General features: G+C 43.3%; 1 protein-coding gene across 1 annotated transcript in view; it reads right to left on the bottom strand.

The window, feature by feature from the left end:
• INIP (INTS3 and NABP interacting protein) overlaps positions 1-17,978 on the bottom strand; it is a 70,188-nt gene extending 52,210 nt beyond the window's left edge. The window contains exon 1 of the mRNA XM_085641261.1: positions 17,790-17,978. Within this exon, the coding sequence (XP_085497387.1) occupies positions 17,790-17,814 (25 nt within the window). The 5' untranslated portion in view covers positions 17,815-17,978. The remainder of the gene's footprint in view (positions 1-17,789) is intronic.
• Between the last annotated feature and the right edge of the window lie 671 nt (positions 17,979-18,649).

Genomic DNA, 18,649 nt, shown 5'->3' with positions numbered 1-18,649 from the left:
GACTAAGTAGCAGGCACGCAACGGCCATAGGGCTCAAAGGGCATTTGCACCCCTGACAGCGTCCCTGGCACACACAACACAGCCGCACCCGAGCACTTCACAGGTCTTTAAAAGACCATTTTTTTTGCTAACGAGGCTTTGTTGTGTTTTCACCCTTTCTTGGAGCCCCTGCATCTCTCCACTCTGCATATTGCTGGAATAATCAGCCCCCCCCACGAAATTTTTAGAATTCCCCCACCCCCGAAATTTGGCTGCAGTTGCGCCTGATACAATCAATCTTATGCGAGGACATTCTGTCTGCAACGGGGCTGGCTTTGCAATTCCCCATTGTCCACAAAGGTTCTAACCCGCAATATGAAGGTAATTGTGTTAAACGGCTATCTGCCTGCTGAAGGGTATTCATTAGCATTCGGAATCACCCCGGGAAGGTAATAGATCACATTTCGTGCCTAGGAGGATATTTAACTGAGAGAATGAAAAGCAGGCACCTTTCCTATTTAAGGCATTTTGAGATCGGTAATATGGTTTTGCCCACTTGTCCCTAAAGTTTGAGAATGGAAATGCTCCAGAGACCCGTGCACAATAGGAGCTTTCTGATAAGCAGTTCTCATTAATTTAGCCACCCAAGCATTACAAACTTTAAAATTCTTAATACAAAACAGTGAGCTATTAATTCCGGTCGTAGAACTGCCTATCCACTGCAAAGTATACATTAGAGCATAGATTAAAGTTGCAAAAGGGGTAATTTGGGTAGAAATCGATTCTTATTATCCAAGAGAACTCCCAACTATGCTGTTTCTTATACAGTTCTGAGTTTTGCTGCTCCACACCCAGCACTCCTACAATGTACAGCCTACGAGTATGGACGACGTGCGACTCCCACGGTCTGGCATCCGTCTTATTGCACCAACACCCGAGTACTTCGCAGGTCTTTAAAAGACCATTTACTCTTTAACGAGGCTTTATTGTTCTTTCCCCCCCTCTTAGAGCCCCTGTATCTTCACTCTGCCGATTGCTGGAAGAATTAGCCCCCCCTGGCGGCCTGGATTCCACGCATTATAACCAACCTCCACCCCAGGGCATTAGATGGAAATGCAGAAGCGCTGGCACGTTTGCTCCTGATAAGTGCTGGCACTCTATCCTAAAGTGTTTTATAGCAGAATTGAGAAGCACAGGTACTCCCCTTTTCAAATTACTCAGTACCGGACCATTTAAAGCACTGCTAAAGCCACAACAAATCGCTAGTTTGCGCATGTGTGCATTGTCAATTTAAATAAATGTGGAAAAATACTAGCCGTAGCGTCTTCTTTTGCTTGTGGTAAAAATATATGGATAAATACAGAAAAAATGCCCCAAAAATAAATATGGATAAATACAGACGGAAATGGCAAAAAAATAAATACCATAAAACCGGGAGCCCTAATTATAACACTAGCAGCGGCCAAATGCTAGGGGAGAATCAACAGATGCCAGATTCCGAGAACAGGCTGAGGTGGTGCCGAGTGATGCGGAGGTGGTAGTGGTGGTGACTGGTGCGGAGACGATGCCGAGGTGATCCTGAATGATACTCAGGTCTTGCTGAGTGTTGATGATGTGGTGGTGTACTAGTGCAAAGTCGATGCTGAGTGATGCGGTGGTGGCGCCGAGTGATGCGGTGGTGGCGCCGAGTGATGCGGTGGTGGCGCCGAGTGATGCGGTGGTGGCGCCGAGTGATGCGGTGGTGGCGCCGAGTGATGCGGTGGTGGCGCCGAGTGATGCGGTGGTGGCGCCGAGTGATGCGGTGGTGGCGCCGAGTGATGCGGTGGTGGCGCCGAGTGATGCGGTGGTGGCGCCGAGTGATGCGGTGGTGGCGCCGAGTGATGCGGTGGTGGCGCCGAGTGATGCGGTGGTGGCGCCGAGTGATGCGGTGGTGGCGCCGAGTGATGCGGTGGTGGCGCCGAGTGATGCGGTGGTGGCGCCGAGTGATGCGGTGGTGGCGCCGAGTGATGCGGTGGTGGCGCCGAGTGATGCGGTGGTGGCGCCGAGTGATGCGGTGGTGGCGCCGAGTGATGCGGTGGTGGCGCCGAGTGATGCGGTGGTGGCGCCGAGTGATGCGGTGGTGGCGCCGAGTGATGCGGTGGTGGCGCCGAGTGATGCGGTGGTGGCGCCGAGTGATGCGGTGGTGGCGCCGAGTGATGCGGTGGTGGCGCCGAGTGATGCGGTGGTGGCGCCGAGTGATGCGGTGGTGGCGCCGAGTGATGCGGTGGTGGCGCCGAGTGATGCGGTGGTGGCGCCGAGTGATGCGGTGGTGGCGCCGAGTGATGCGGTGGTGGCGCCGAGTGATGCGGTGGTGGCGCCGAGTGATGCGGTGGTGGCGCAGAGTGATGCGGTGGTGGCGCCGAGTGATGCGGTGGTGGCATGAACAATGTAGAGGCAATGTATTTATACACAAAAATTCTCCATTTAGATGTGTGAATCTTTAAAATTACTTCGTAGAATTATATGGGCCAAAATTATTTCCAAGGTTCCAAATGATTGTATATCATAAAGACAAAAAAAAGGACCAATTATGTACCACCACTACTAACTATGAGGTACTCAGTTTAGAAAGGTCCAAAATTATGAACAGAAGACTGTGTACCTTTTAAGAAAAAGACGCATTCATTGACGCACACACAGCCTCGGGATTGATGGATTCCTAAAAAAAAGTGACAGAACTATGTTGAAGAATATGACCCTAAACTACCGCGATGTCTCGTTGCAACCAGGCTCGAAGAGAAACCGCAATAAATTACCTTGACTTCAAAGTGCATGTGTTCACTGCATTGTAACCGGAGCACTGGGTGGAAAAGTCATTAAGTACCCAGCCGTCATGATGTGCACGTGGGGGGCGCGTGGTGAGGCCATATATTTTTAATTATTGCAGCCGTGTCTGGGCACAATAATTCCAAACATATGGCGCCCGTGCGGGTAACCGCAAGCAATAGGCCACACTCGTGCGTGTGTGGCCTATTGCTTGCGGTTACCCGCGTGTGGTGAGCTTTTGAAAGTCCCTTACAATAAGTCTCGCAGAGCAACGCATGCGCGCTGCTGGGCGAGACCTAAAAATGGGGTCTGTGATACAGTGCACACCAACAGTGTATGCGTCTATATGAAACGTGAATGAATCTGTCAATCAGCTGGAAAGATCTTAGTGGCATGTCAACAGTAACAATGCTAGTGTTTGTTTCATGCCTAGTAATTAAGAGCGAGACATGGAAAACTAAGAGAAAGTCACCCTGCTCCTGAAAGGGATTTTTTTTTTTTTTTTTTTTATTTTTTTTTTTTTTTTTTTAAGACCAGCATTAAGAATTTAAATTTAGATTATCAGCCCTAAATGTGCCGAACAGCTGCCTTCTTTACATGCGTTTTAAATAAGATTCATATCACTACATACATAATATGTACCTACACACACAAAATGAAAATAGCGAATTTAACCATTTACTGTAAAACAAGCATATTCCTGTTAAACTAAGGGAAGTAACAGGCAGGGCCAGACTGGGAACCAAAGGCAGCCCTGGCAAATTTTCTCAGACCAGCCCCGTACAGTTCATAGAGTGCAGCGAGCGAGCCTGACCACTACGAAGAGGGAGGGGGGGGGGGGGCCTCTCTCAAGAAAATGTAGGAAAGAAAATGGTGCAGTCGCTCTTATAGCATAGTAAATGATGACGTTGCTATGCACCAAAATACAACAATTTTTGCTGAAGCTCCTCAATGATTCCCTCACTATCACCCTCCAACAGTGCCTCTCATCTCGTCATAGCCCCTCTCACATGCATTTCATTTGTTTTATAGCACCTTTTATACCAGTGTAGGGTTTCAGAGAACTTTACATCACACACACACACACACCTCTGTGTAAAACAGTATATAAAATATAATAGAAGGCAAAGGGGACTACAAGGTTTAGGATTCATGTCATCCATACTGGTAGGCCTTTTTTAAGAGTGCTTGGTCTGGAGAAGCACAAATTCAGTATTCAGAACTTAATACAGTGGATAGGGTTGACTTGAATAGTAAGAATGTATTTCTACCCATCAAATGTTTTTTAGCAACATCAGAATAATGAAAGACTGGGGGGGTAAAAACATAGCTTTCTAACCTGTACCATGCAGTTCCCACGCAGCTCTTTGATGGCAGTTCATACCTCACTGTGCTAGATTATGATTGTAACTTATGAACTGCACAATATCAAAAGAATCTGTGACAAAAGCAGTAACCCACTGAGCTATGCACATAAAATAGTGTTAATTGATATGAGTGGTACGCGTTCTTTACTCGGGTATATTAATCCTCAGCACTACCTTAGAGGAGTCAAATCTGCCACTTCACAAAACTCCCTACTCTCTTCAGCGGGTATATTAATCACAAGGGTTATCTTGAAACTTGAATGTTGCCTGAACACTGCTGGATACACAAGGAACTTTGTAGTGCTTTTAAAATGGCTGCACGGCTACAAAACCGGCCCCCAATCCTTCCAGGTTCCCGGGGAAATGCCCAATGCCCGGAACGGCCAATTCAGCCTTATGATAGGGTTGCAATGTCACTTCAGGTGACATAATTCCCTGTGACCTCACTCCACATGACGTTCGTTACATGCCGTCCACACTAATTAGTTTGGCAGAATCTTCTATCACTGAGAATGGCACAGTAGAAGTCTTTTGAGTTTTTAACGCAGAGGAATATACACGTTCCTCCTTACATTGCTTCATAAATGTGTTAGTAATAACAAACAGTTGTTAACCTTAAAAAAAATGTGTCTTGGCGCTGAACCCAAACAAACACTAAGCGAATTACACAGAGACCAGGAATAGTCATGCAGAGACCAGGAATAGTCATGCAGAGACCAGGAATAGTCATGCAGAGACCAGGAATAGTCATGCTTACTGGGGGTTTAAAAGGGAATAATTGATGTGCATCCAAAAAAAAAAAAAAAACATTTGGAACAAGGAACAATTGTTGTCAATGAGAGGAATGAGTTACTTTTTTCTTTCAGTCTAATTAAAAAGCACTAATCAGCAAGCAAGGATATGATCCCAAATCACTATAGCTTAAAAAGCAAATATATACTCAGTGAAAATTGTCATTTTTAAGAGGGCGTTGGATTTGCCCAGAGGAGTACTTCTCTCTCACCTCATGTTACTGATGTTTGGTGCAACAAACCGTCTCCCTTAGAGTGCTTGCACTGCAATGCTTATTGGATTTTTTCATCTAATACTTATGACTCGTCATACATTAAACTCATTAAATCATAGATGCAGTTGTATATTTTGTATTGGTGTTTTTTTACACTTGCAGGCTTTAATTAGGGGCCATCTAGTTAATGATTTAAGATTGGGTATCGGGAAAAGCTTTTTTGGAATGCCATTTCAAATGTTATAGTCAAGACTCCAAATGCAAGCAGAAAATGTTGCTACCGCTTGTTAAATGTAACTAACATAGACCCTGGGCTTTAAGTGAAACTTCGAAAATGGGGCCTTCTCTTAATCTATATTAATAACCTTAACTTTACACACAAAAGACACTAATCGATGTTTCTACTACTGTAAAAATCCTTAAGAAAATCCATGTCAGTGGTGTAATCCCTGTGCACATTTCACAAGTTTTACTTCACCTTGCATTCCTTATCAGCATTTTGTTTTTCCAGATGCGTGTGTAGTTTTTTCCCCCTTCAATGTAACACAGGACTGTTGATATTGCATATTATGAAATTAGTCACCTCCAGGTGTTTCGATCAGTACAGATTGTGGGTCGGTGTTCATGACAGGGCATGATTGAGAGCCCTGCAATTAAGTCTGAAGGCAGTGCAAGTTTCTCACTATGTCTGCGAGTCATACAGATGTTCATGCTTCATGCTCATCCTGTCCTTGGCCTCTCTGCAGAGAACAACCACCATGTGTGACAACTGTAATTAGCATTTCAGTTGAATATGACCTGCCAACTTGAAGAACAATGTCAGTGTGAGGAGGGGTTGGGGCCTCATGCCGAGAAGTACCTACAAGGCCCTTTTAAACCCCCCCCAGCCCCCTCCTCCCCCCAAAAAATTAATAAAAGAAGAAAAAACGCATGTCGTGGCTGGTGCGGATGTCCTGTGGTGTTTTCACACACCTTAATGGACGTCAGCAGTACAAAGCCTCTGGAAAACACTATTTATAGTGGTTTTCAGCTCGTTTTCCGTGCCACAGTGTGATATCGGCTACTCACCGTGGTAGGGGAGCCGATATCGGGTGTCACACTGTGTGAGTTGGCAGGTGTGATGTGTGTTATGGAGGTGTATACAGCTGTTAAAGCAGGGCCAGTCCCAAAACTATGCAGCGTTTACAAGGAAGTATAAGGAGTGTGTGTATGAAAAGGAGAGGGGGGGCATGGGGCGGTGATACAGGGAAGTACATGTAGGACAGTGCAATAAAACAGGAAAGAGGAAACGTATGCAGGTGGTGTATTTCCGAAAGTTACAAAAACAACAACAAAAACAACAGTTGATGGACAGAATGCAGAATAATGTCATACATTCACCCCAGTACAGAGATCTGACCGGTTTTGGGGTTTCACCCTCTTCAGCCAGGATAGCTAGATTCCAGTGGCATAGAGAGCACGGGACCCACGTCTGGGCATACCCTTCCCACTCGGGGTGACAAATGCAAAAACAACAGTTGATGGACAGAATGCAGAACAATGTCATACATTCACCCCCAGTACAGAGATATGGGCCTAAATCTATCTTTTTGCTCACCTGTTCCATTTTGAACCCAGCCATATGCAAATCAGTCATGACCCTGTGCCTCATGGGAACAGTCCAGCCCAAACTGCCAAACTAGGTCCTCCCTGGACTGGAAACAAGCATCCTAGGACCGGCTTCAGGGTATCACCCCTCTTCAGCCAGGATAGCTTGATTTCAGTGGCATGGAGAGCACAGGACCCACGTCTGGGCATACCCTTCCCACTCGGGGTGACAAATGCAAAAACAACAGTTGATGGACAGAATGCAGAACAATGTCATACATTCACCCCAGTACAGAGATCTGGGCCTAAATCCATCGTTTTTTTGCTCACCATGCCATTCCAGTTTGAACCCAGCCATATGCAAATCAGTCTTGACCCTGTGCCTCATGGGTGTTTTGTATTTCCGAAAGTTGTTAGGAGAAAAAAGGGCATACTTGTAGCTGAGGAAGCTGTTGTAGATAAATCTCAGGACACTTCTAGTTAGTTGCATGTAGATTTATTGTAAGACACAGCTGAGTGCACACCTCGCCAGCTGACCAGACCATCAACTGACAAGAGTAGAACACTCCGGTACAAGTTAGAACACACATAGGTATTCTGTGAGGCTAAGGAGGTAAGAACACAAAGGAAGGGCTAACGACCACTTTCAGCCATGTTACATGAAGAACTGATTTACAACACATCTTCCTACTTTACAAAAAATGAAATAAACAAGGAAATAAAGAAACGAAACACACAAAAGGAAAGCTTAAAACAGGAAAGACAACAACAATAATAAAGAAGACATGTAGGAGGTCTGCGACCTCTCGGACTTTCAGGTCACGAAGGCAAAGATGCGTTTAGAGAAAGGCAGAGAAGCGTTACATGGTCAAGGGTGAAGTGAGGAGCAAGAGCAACACGACTGAAAAGAGTCACCATCACCAACTCCCTTCCAGCTGACCAAACAGGGAGAGACAGTCAATCCACTACCTTCCACTTCCAGTCGTGGGAAAAAAAAAAAAAAAAAAAAAAAAAAAAAAAAAAAAAAAAAAAATTAACAGATGCCTCCATGCTTTCACTTAAGAGTTTTGACTGTATACACTATGGTTGTGTGTACTCCTCTACATTTCAGGTGCAAAACCGCTTGTGATGTTTGCAGTGGTCAGACAAGATGATAGCTGGTCCGGCATGCTTCATCTTTGTCCAATTTCTGGGCAGTTTTACTTGTCGGTCCCCTCATCCCAATTCTGGTTCTCTTTCTCTGGTTCTGATCTCGATGACAGTTTTTTTCTTCCTTTTCTTGGGCTCTCAGTGCTACAGAGCTAGCTTGAATGTTATTGCACGATTTTCCCTTTGATACCTTCATCCACAAGGGAACTGTGGATCTGTGGAGGCTTTGGTGGGGTGAGTTCCTATTCTCAGCTTCCAAATCATAACCAATGTTCTCTGAGCAAAATGTTCCCATCACATCAGCGAGGCTGACATGGATTCCATATATTAGCAACCGCCTTTCCAACAACTGTGCAATTTCCCAATGAACAAGTTTATACTGTTCCTCTATATGCACTGTAGAATGCCGCTGTGTCCTCATATCTAGTACACATCACAATTCTCCGGTAAGTTCCCAGTTTCCAGCAAGATCCAGGTGTAAACCATAACACAGGTTGCTCTTGCACTTCCACCTAGATAATCTTTGAGTAATCACTGCAGAAACGGTCTTCACCGGATGGCACCTTCCTCTCCAATACTCGCAAAAACTGGACTCTGGGCTCGTATGACCCACAGTTCTCCAGGAACAATTTTGTGGACTCACCAACCCGGTTCAAGTTGCAGGACCTTTGTCTCCATGGTGGGCGTTCTGTAGTGGCTCTGGTAGTTCCCATAGTTTCTCGGTTCTGGACTCTCAGTGCGGTCCCCTTTGAATTTTATTTTTGTTTAGAAACTGGACACACTGATAAGTCACTGTAATAGGATGGATGGTTCCAGGTCTCACATCCTTTTTTTTTTTTTTTTTTAAGGGTGTTGTTGTGTTTCTTTTCGCCCGTACTCTTGCTTTGTTCAAAGGACTGTGAATGGCTACATGACGTCCAACTTCCTCTAGGTTTAGTGCTAGACGTGTACGTTCTCGGATTATGGCTCTTGGAATTTCCGTACACCCCTTACAGTTATACAGTTCAGTAAAAAGATTGTTCAAAGTTTCCAGTGCACTGATAATGATCAACTGTTCGTGGTCTCGCCTTGTGTAGCGGTGGTATTGGTTCTGGAACTTTTGTCCCCTCTTAGTACTGGAGAAACAATTGTACCCTTCTGATTCTGGAGACCTCTCGGTCACAGTTCACGGTTCTGAGACGACCTTTGTCCCCTCTTGGTTCTGGGACACTTTTGTCCCTTCTTGGTTCTGGGACGATATTTGTCCCCTGCTGATTGTAGGAACTTCTCTGTCACAGTTCACTGTCGTAGTTCTGGGTTCTGTGTAGTGATTCTGGGACCATAGTTCTTGTGGGACTATCTTTTGTCCGTTCCTGGTTCTGGAGGAACCTTTGTCCCCTTCTGGTTGTGGGAATTCTGGTTCTAGGTTCTCTGACCAGCTTTCTGTCATTGAACCGCCTTTGTATCCTCCTGGTTCTAGGACCTTTGTCCCCTCCTGGTTCTGGGACGACCTTTGTCCCCTCCTGGTCTAGGACGACCTTTGTCCCCTCTTGATTCTGGGACGACCTTGTCCTCTCTTGGAACCTCTCTGTCACAATTTTCAGACGTGGGAGCCTCTCGGTCACGATTCTCTGTTGTGGCTCTGAGACCATTGTCCCCTCCTGGTTCTGGGACTTTGTCCTGGTTCTGGACGACCTTTGTCCACAACTGATTCTGGAACGACCTTTGTCCCCTCCTGGTTTTAAGACGACCTTTGTCTCCTGCTGATTCTGGACAACCTTTGTCCACTGCTGGTTCTTGAACCTTGGGGCGATCTTTGTCGACCTTAGTCCTGGTCCTTCCCGGGACCTCTCTGTCACGAATCTCTGTCGTGGTTCTGGGACCTTAGTCCTGGTTCTTCTGTGAACCTCTCTGTCACAAAGCACTGTCGTGGTTCTGGGACCTTAGCCCTGGTTCTTCTGTGAACCTCTCTGTCACAAATCTGTTGTGGTTCTTGGTTCTGGGACAACTTTTGTCCACTCCTTGTTCTGGGATGACCTTTGTCCCCTCCTTGTTATGCTTTCCCGGTTCTTAGATCAGGGTTCTGCGTCACGGTCTCTCACTCACTCACGACCCCAAAGATGGACGCTTCACTCTGCGTCAAGACACTGTACCATGGCAACGCCGCTTCTTGGCAACATTCAGAGCATGCGGGAGTGGCGCAAGTTAGCGCGTGACGTTGTTACCTGGCAACGTTTAATGAAAATAAAAATTAAGAAATACCTCACTTTCAATGTCCAACCGTTGGTACGCCTGGGGTGTGCGTACTCCAGATGACTGTGAATAATGAAGGCTTTTATACCTGGTAACACCGATGCAGGCGCCAGAAGATGAGAACGCCCGATAATAGTCCAACTTTGATTGTGTTGTACTGACGATGCTTTCTTATCTGAATTTACACACACAAGAAGGCTGCTGGGAGCGTTGTCACTTTAGGACGTCCCTACCACATACGCGCTGAAGTCCAACACGTCTAAGATAACGTCAGCTTCACATCATGGGGACACGAAGGACAGAATGCTGGGACAATCACGCGACTGTGCCCGCTCAAAAGGTAACTGCCACATGTAGTTCAAGAAAATTCAATCTGTTTTAGTTCAAGCACGGCAACTAAAAATAAAGTACCTTTGTACCTTTCTTGCTACTGCAAAACACCAACCGTACTATCTGCATGATCGGAGAGGCACTCAAACAGCTGCACAGTTCCTGTTTGCGGCGCTTTTATGCTCTAATTTCTCCTTTAAATACAAATAGGTCGCACAAAGAGTCACAATTGACTTACAGTTGTGGAAAGTGACGACAGGTGTTGTGGCATCTAGTTTCTTTTATCTTCGTTTGTGGCAAGGGAGAAATTGGACTGCCGATTTGAAAATGCAGAGGTCGTGTGCCTCGAGAGTTTTCCTTCTCATAACATTATGTCAACTGTCAAACACCATTTTACAAGGCCGGGGCCTGATCCTTGCCCCCGATCAGCACTAACAAGTGCAAGTCTTTAGAGTGCTGAAACTGATGGTCACTTTCACACAGGATTAGTTATCGTCGGAGTTAAACTTTGTTCTGGCTTGGCAATTACATAGTGTAAATTCACCATCTAGTGGCGAACAGTTTAAATGACTCATGCAGGGATAAATAAGCTTTGACAAGTAACTAACTCACGATTCAGACCAGTTACATCAGAAGTTTGTTTCCTTTACCTGTCAGCAATGTAATAGCGACTGGTACCTGCAATTGTTTTCTTTTTCCGGTGTTCCTCTAGTTTATCTAGTTTCCAGAGACAACTAGGAAATACTTGTGGCAGGTTTAACACATTGCTCGGGTTAATAGTTTCTTTTTGGTAAAGATATAGGCAGTAGATTGGTGTAGTATATAGCTTTAAGATGTATAAGAGTCATACAGTTCTAGATTGTAGAATGTATTGTGTGTGTGAGTTCTGTAGTAAGACAGTTCTGCTGTGGAGACTGTCAGCGTTGGTGGTGTTATTCCCGTGTGCGGGGGGCTGTAATAAAGAACTCATCTTATACCATACTTCTTGAGTTGGACTTCATTTATGAGTATACTACATTGAATTGGCGACAAGGATGCTCAGCCCCCTGCCAACGTTTGGAACGAGTGCGTGATTTCAGACTCAATTTGGGAAATTTATGGATTATACGACGAAAGGAATCACAACGGAAGTTACAACTTGTGCGTGAGTCCAATTGCGCTTGCTAGCAATCCGTGAGATAGTTTTCTTTTTGTTTGTTTATCCATTTAGTCAACCCTGCCAACGCTAGTGCTGCGTATATTTGAAAGTGCGGCAGTTATTTTAAGACTTCAGTATTGCTTACCTCGCGCGAGTGACGACGTCCATTCTTCAGCGCGTAAGCTTGCTTTGAAAGACGCTTCTAGCTGGTGGCAGAGCAACGCGCAATACGTCAGTCTACGTGTGTTACGAGGTCACGCAACGTGACCCTGGCGGCCATCTTGGTTATCTGATCAGTGCTAGAAATGCAATACAAGTGAAGCATTTCGATCGGAACATCGTTTCAGACAGTTTTCAGTTCAAGAAATTTACCGTTTTGCATAGAAATTCCTCCATTACCATTTTATTATTTGCCATACTTATTTATAGTAGACATTTAAAGTTAAGTGAACATGGATGGTGAATCTAGCACAGTCTCCACTGCAAGCAAGAACTCACAAAGTACAAATGTCAGCATAACTCTCAGCAATCCAAAAGAATTCTTAGTTAATCCTGGAGAACCCGTTATTAAATGGCAAGAATGGAAAGAGTATTTCATTAATTACATTGCTACCTTGGAGGATAATGGTAGTATTATGTCTCCTGAAAGAAAAAAAAGAATTTTAATGCATTGTTTAGGACCTGAAGGTCTCAGGGTATATAATCAGATGCAGAAAAATGAGAGGAGCGCAGATGTTGACGTGTTCAAGTGCGCAATTGCTGATCTTGATGAGCATTACTCACCTATTGTGTGTGCGGCAGTATCTAGACGCACATTTTATAAACGGAAACAGGAGACTAATGAATCAATCGAAGATTATGTCTCCGCTTTAAAGAATCTTGCCATAAAGTGCAAATTTGGGGCTTTACATGACGACATGATTAGAGACCAAATAGTCATGTGTACAAAGAATAAAAGTATCCAAGACAAACTCTGGATTGAAGGTGACTCTAGCCTTAAAGACATCATTACATTAGTTAAGAAGGCGGAATTGTCAGAAAGGTGTGCTAAAGCTGTTTCTCATTCAACTGAGACAGTCACTGTTAATAAAGTTACTGACACCAGAAAAGACAAAAGTGTTACGTACAAACAATCTAAATCGTATCAAAGCAATTGGAAACCACCTTACACCAAGAAAGAGGAAAATTCTTCTTCTCAGTCCGGCTTTGTATGTTACAGATGCGGAAGTACTGCGCATACTGCGAGATTTGAAAAATGTCCTGCTAAATCTACAAAATGTTCTGTATGCGGAATCGTGGGACATTTTTCTAAAGTTTGTAGAAGGAAGCGTTATAAAAAATCACATGTAAGTTGCATCACTAACAGCAATTCAGATTTGTCAGACAACAATGAAGATGAAGACTCTCCAGAGAACTCGAGTATTTCCAGCGGCATTACAAAACATGTTGTGGTCAATATTACGAGCAATGATAGCAACAAACCTTTATGTATGATTTCCTTTGGAGGTGTGGTGTTACAGGTTGCAGCGGACTCTGGGTCTCCTTTCACTATCATTGCTAAATCAGTTTGGAATGACAAATTTGTTAATGCCATTGGTCCACAATTGCAACCCACTGATGTGAATCCAGAAAGTTTCACGGGGCAAAAAATTGATATGTTGGGTTTCAGATCTTTAATTTTTGAGTTCAAGGGTAGAAGAGCACTATGTAAATTGTATGTAGCTCAAGATGGGCCTTCAGTTTTAGGTTGGAGAGACCAACGTTCTTTAAGTATCATTTTGAATCCGAATAGTCCTGAGCAAGTGCTTGTCATGTGTGAAGCGGAGAATACTAAGAAATGGGTTTTAGAAGAGTTTCCAAAATTGTTTAGTGGCAACATTGGAAACCTTAAAGGTTTTTCGCACCAAATTTTGACCAAACCCAATGCAGTTCCTAGAGTTCATAAAGTACGACACATTCCATTAATTGTTCGAGATGAGGTTAAAAATGAATTAAAGAAATTATTAGATGCAAATATTATTGAACCAATTGAGGCATCTGAATGGATTTCTCCCATAGTGATTGCTAGACGGTCTAATGGGAAAATTCGCATGTGCATAGATTTGAGATATTTGAATGAGAATATAATTGTTGATCAGTTTCCTCTCCCGAGAATCGATGAAATGCTTGCACTCACCAAAGGGGCTAAATGGTTTTCAACAATTGATTTGTCATGTGCATATCATCAAGTTTCGTTACATCCATTGAGTAAACACCTTACAGCCTTTTGTACCCCTTTTGGTTGTTACCAATTTCGTCGCATGCCATTTGGGTTAGCATCCGCGGCTGCGGTATTTCAAAGGCTTATGTACGAACTTCTGGGTGATATGCAAGGTATAATTTTCTTTCAGGACGATATTCTTATAATGGGTCCTAATAAGAAGGTTCATGATGAGCGTTTAAGGAAAGTCATGAATATCTTACAAAATAAAGGGGTTACGGCGGAGCTTTCAAAATGTAAATTTGCAGAAAATAGTGTAACTTACCTAGGCCATGAAGTAAGTTCTTTAGGTATTAGACCCAAGGCCAGCTTAGTAAGAGCCATTAAAGATGCTCCCCCTCCCAAATCTAAAGAAGACCTTAGATCCTTTTTGGGACTAGCAGAGTTTTACTCTAAATTTGTGGACAAGTTTTCAGAAAAAACTTGTGTAATGAGATCTCTTCTCAAAAATAAGGCACAATTTATTTGGTGTAATTCATGTCAAAAGTCTTTTGAAGAAATAAAAAAAGCTGTAGCGCAAGCACCTAGTCTCCAAGGATTTGACCCTGGTGCACGAACTATTGTCACCACTGATGCCAGTAGCAAGGGGTTAGGGAGTGTGCTTACACAATTGGGTGAGAATAATGCAGAAGTTATTATTGCCTTTGCTTCAAGATCCCTTACCCCTACTGAGGAACGTTATTCAGTTGTTGAAAGAGAGACCCTGGCTTGTGTGTGGGCCCTAGAACATTTTAGAAAATTTCTTTGGGGTAGGAAGTTTATTTTACGGTGTGATCATAAGCCTTTGACTAAGTTACTAACCACTGAAGGGTTAACCAGTGCCACAGCCAGGATAGCGAGGTTATCAATGAGATTGCAAGATTTCATGTACGAGGTGCAATACGTTCCTGGGGCTAAAAATTTTACTGCAGATTTTTTGAGTCGCATGTCTTTACCTTTAGTTGAGCTCGATATGAATCCTTGGAATGAATTCTCAGTAGCTCACATTTCGTCAAAAGTCCAGTGCAGTTTTAGTAAAGAGGAATGGCTTGAAGCAGAGAATTCAGATCAAATTCTACTTGTTCTTAAACAATTAATTATGAAAGGATGGAATGGAATTGATAAAAAATTTGTGAATGATGACTTGCGTGGTTTTTGGGAAGTTCGGAATGAACTGAGTCTTTCAGACGAGTTTGTTTTACGGGGTGACAAAATTGTACCACCGAAAAACTTAAGGAATAAAATAATTAGTTTAGGCCACGAGGGGCATTCAGGAATCACTCGCACCAAATTGCGTCTAAAAGAACTGTATTGGTGGCCTAAGATTGACTTAGATGTAGAAAGGTGTGTAAGATCGTGTGTTAAGTGCGAAGTTTCGGATAAAACATTGAAAACTTTCAATCCACCTTTAGCTTCTCCTAGTTGCCCCAATTTTCCTTGGGAAGTTGTAGCTATTGACTGCATGGGACCAATTTGTTGGCATGATAATTCGCAGAAATACATTTTGGTACTCGTCGATACCTTTTCACGATGGTTAGAAATGTGTGTTGTGGATACCATCACTACCAAAACAGTGATAACATTCTTAGATGATATCTTTTTAAGAGAAGGTTTCCCTAAGTTTATCTTATCTGATAATGGTGTACAGTTCAAATCCTGTGAGATGAAAAATTATCTGAGTGCTTCTGGGGTTCAACAGAGATTCACAGCATTATATCATCCTAGTGGCAATGGTATTGTTGAGAGAGCTAACCGCAGTATTAAGGGTGTCATACAACTTGCTAACAAAGGTGACCTATCTTGGGAAGAAGAATTAAAAAAACTCCTTTGGGCCTATAGAAGTACTATTCATGGTACTACTGGTAAAAGTCCTTTTTCCTTAATGAGAGGGAGGATTCCCCATTCAAAGATTAATCCAGGATGGTTGAATAAAAGTGGGATGGTTTTGTGTGATATTCCTGTTGTAAGAGAGAATATCAAAGATTCTCAAATGAGAAACAAGTCCTATTATGATTTAAAACATGGTACTAAACAAGTTAATTTACAGAGTGGTCAATGGGTTAGAATTAAAAGTGCTAGGAAAGTGTCTAAGACTGAAAGCAAGTTTAGTGAGCCCAAATTGGTTGTCAAAGTTATGAATAACACAGCTTTACTTCAAAATGGTGAGGTTTGGCATTGTAGTCGTCTGGCACCAGTTTCATATAGTTCTGAATCTGAAGAGCGGAACAAATGCAAGAATTTTTGGTGGCTAGATACATGTAAATTGTCACAACATATTGATGATTCTAATCCAAATGATGAAAATGTTAATCAAAGGATATCTTCTGATGTTAATTTGGAGGTTTCACAAGATTGTAGTGTTGTTCCAGATAGTGTTCCTGTTCCAGAGGTTCCATGTGATGAAAATGTTTCTCTGGGGGGCAATCATCAAAATGTTCAGGATCCTGTTTTACCACAAGTGTCTTGCGATGAAAACATTGTTAAAACGTCTAGTGGTAGAATTGTCAAGAAACCAAAATTGCTAGAAATTTTTGATTGTACTTAATAATATGTAGATTTTAAGTTACATTTATTTATTTATTTATTCATTTTTTTTTTTTTTTTTTTTTTTTTGTTTTCATTAAAGAAGGGGGATTGTGTAGTATATAGCTTTAAGATGTATAAGAGTCATACAGTTCTAGATTGTAGAATGTATTGTGTGTGTGAGTTCTGTAGTAAGACAGTTCTGCTGTGGAGACTGTCAGCGTTGGTGGTGTTATTCCCGTGTGCGGGGGGCTGTAATAAAGAACTCATCTTATACCATACTTCTTGAGTTGGACTTCATTTATGAGTATACTACAATTGGTTTCTTCGTTTCTTTAGTTCTCTCTTGTTTTTCCGTTTTTTTTTTTCCCCTTCTTGTGGCCACGTTGTTGGCAGTAGGTGGATGGGCTGCCTGGGGTTCTTAGTGCTAGGTGCTGCTCAAAGCTGTGATTGCTTCTTCTCTGGTCTGGTCAGCTAAATCGTTGCATGTAGATTTATTGTAAGACACAGCTGAGTGCACACCTCGCCAGCTGACCAGACCATCAACTGACAAGAGTAGAACACACATAGGTATTCTGTGAAGCTAAGGAGGTAAGAACACAAAGGAAGGGCTAACGACCACTGTCAGCCATGTTACATGAAGAACTGATTTACAACAGAAACATAAGTGAAGGGGAGAACAGGAGTGATAAGAATCGAAAGACATCTACCCCTTCCACAGACCCTAGTAATGTTTAATGCACAGTCTCATATTTTCATAACTGAAACATTTTAATGTTCGATTTTTAACAAATCTTTTTTTTTACTCCTTTGTTTGATGCTACTAACAAGCACAGGCAAAGCCTGTAGACCTCGTTCGTTTTAGGCATGTTTGTTGTGTGCATGAACGGTGCAATTACAAAACTCCCTGAGGCCCTTAATTACGTAGGCCATGTGTCTTTAGGATTCCTGGTTGTGCTTCTCTGTGCACGTCTCTCTTAAAGACCCCCTTGCCACCGTTTTCATGCCACATAAAACACTGCAAATACGGTTCATTGTTTATACATTTTATCACCGAGTCTTTTCTAAGCCTAATTAACAAGCCTTGGCTGCCTTAGCATCAATCTACGCGCATCACATAATAAAGCATTTGCACAGCACTATGGATGATGCTCTGTCCTTGGGTCGATGGAGCATTTAAATCTATAAACAAAAGGTCCTCTTTAATACAAGTGAACAATGACGCTAGACGACCAGAATTCAAAGAAATATTAGCTAAAAAGTGAGGGCTCGCTTAAGTTAACAGAGCTGTAGTCAAACCTATGTGAAAGGACAAGTTGTAAATATTTACTTAAGTTGCCTCCCCATAAAGCGAAGCTTGCACGTTTATCTGAACCTGAAGAACACTCCAAGGTGCCCCCTTGGTTGACTGTGCAGCATTTCAAGCGGACGTACCTGACCCTGCAGGAGCTGTAGCCATATTTCACACTGGTCTAAGTCACCTCCCAGTCGCTCGTTTATACAGCAGTACTATCGGGAAGCAACCAACGCAGACATCTTTAAGTCGCACACAGAGAAGCCCTGCTTTCCTTCGGGGCGTGTCCATGTCACGTTTGTTACAGTGGCCTATAATAAAAGAGCAGTGAGCTAGAGGTAGTCCTGTTTACTCTTATAATTGGCCACGAGTCCTGTCTAGTCTTCTCATTGGACACGATTGTGCTTTGTCTACCCCTAATATGGCCGCCATATATATATAATCGGCTCAGTCTAGTGCTTGACCTCACAACACTAAGTGATGGAAATGAAAATGGAAAACAGACTAGTGATGGCCCTGGTTCTAGCAAATAGGATTTCCTAGCAGTTAGCCTTCACTAGCACCATCGGGCCAACGCAGGCTCTGATTGGTCCACATTTTCTCTGCTCCTATTGGATGCAGGTCAGGCAGGATTCAGGCTCTGATTGGCTGTAGTTCTGACAGCTCGTAGTGTAGCCGTAGGGGCAAAATTAGGTGCATGACCGGTGTACTTTTGATTTTTAAAAAGTGCTTCCAGGGATCCAATTACGGTGCAGTCGTGGACTGCCTATAGAACAAGCATTGTGTGTGGTATCCTGGTGTTCTCGGGTGGAATCAAGAGCACAGAATGTGTGCGCCAGATTCCACACTTGGACGGTTTGCCCAGGCGTGATATGCAGCAATTTTATTTTCTCTCCTGCTTAATAAACTTACCATCATAAACATCAGGATCCTGTCATCTGTGAAAGAGGACGTTACACTGGCGACGAGTGGAAGACGAACCTGGAATCTAGATAAGCCT

Source organism: Triturus cristatus, chromosome 2_2 (genome assembly GCF_964204655.1).
Source record: "Triturus cristatus chromosome 2_2, aTriCri1.1, whole genome shotgun sequence".
NCBI classification, from domain to species: Eukaryota; Metazoa; Chordata; class Amphibia; order Caudata; family Salamandridae; genus Triturus; species Triturus cristatus.
This window is presented reverse-complemented; position numbering and strand designations above follow the sequence as displayed.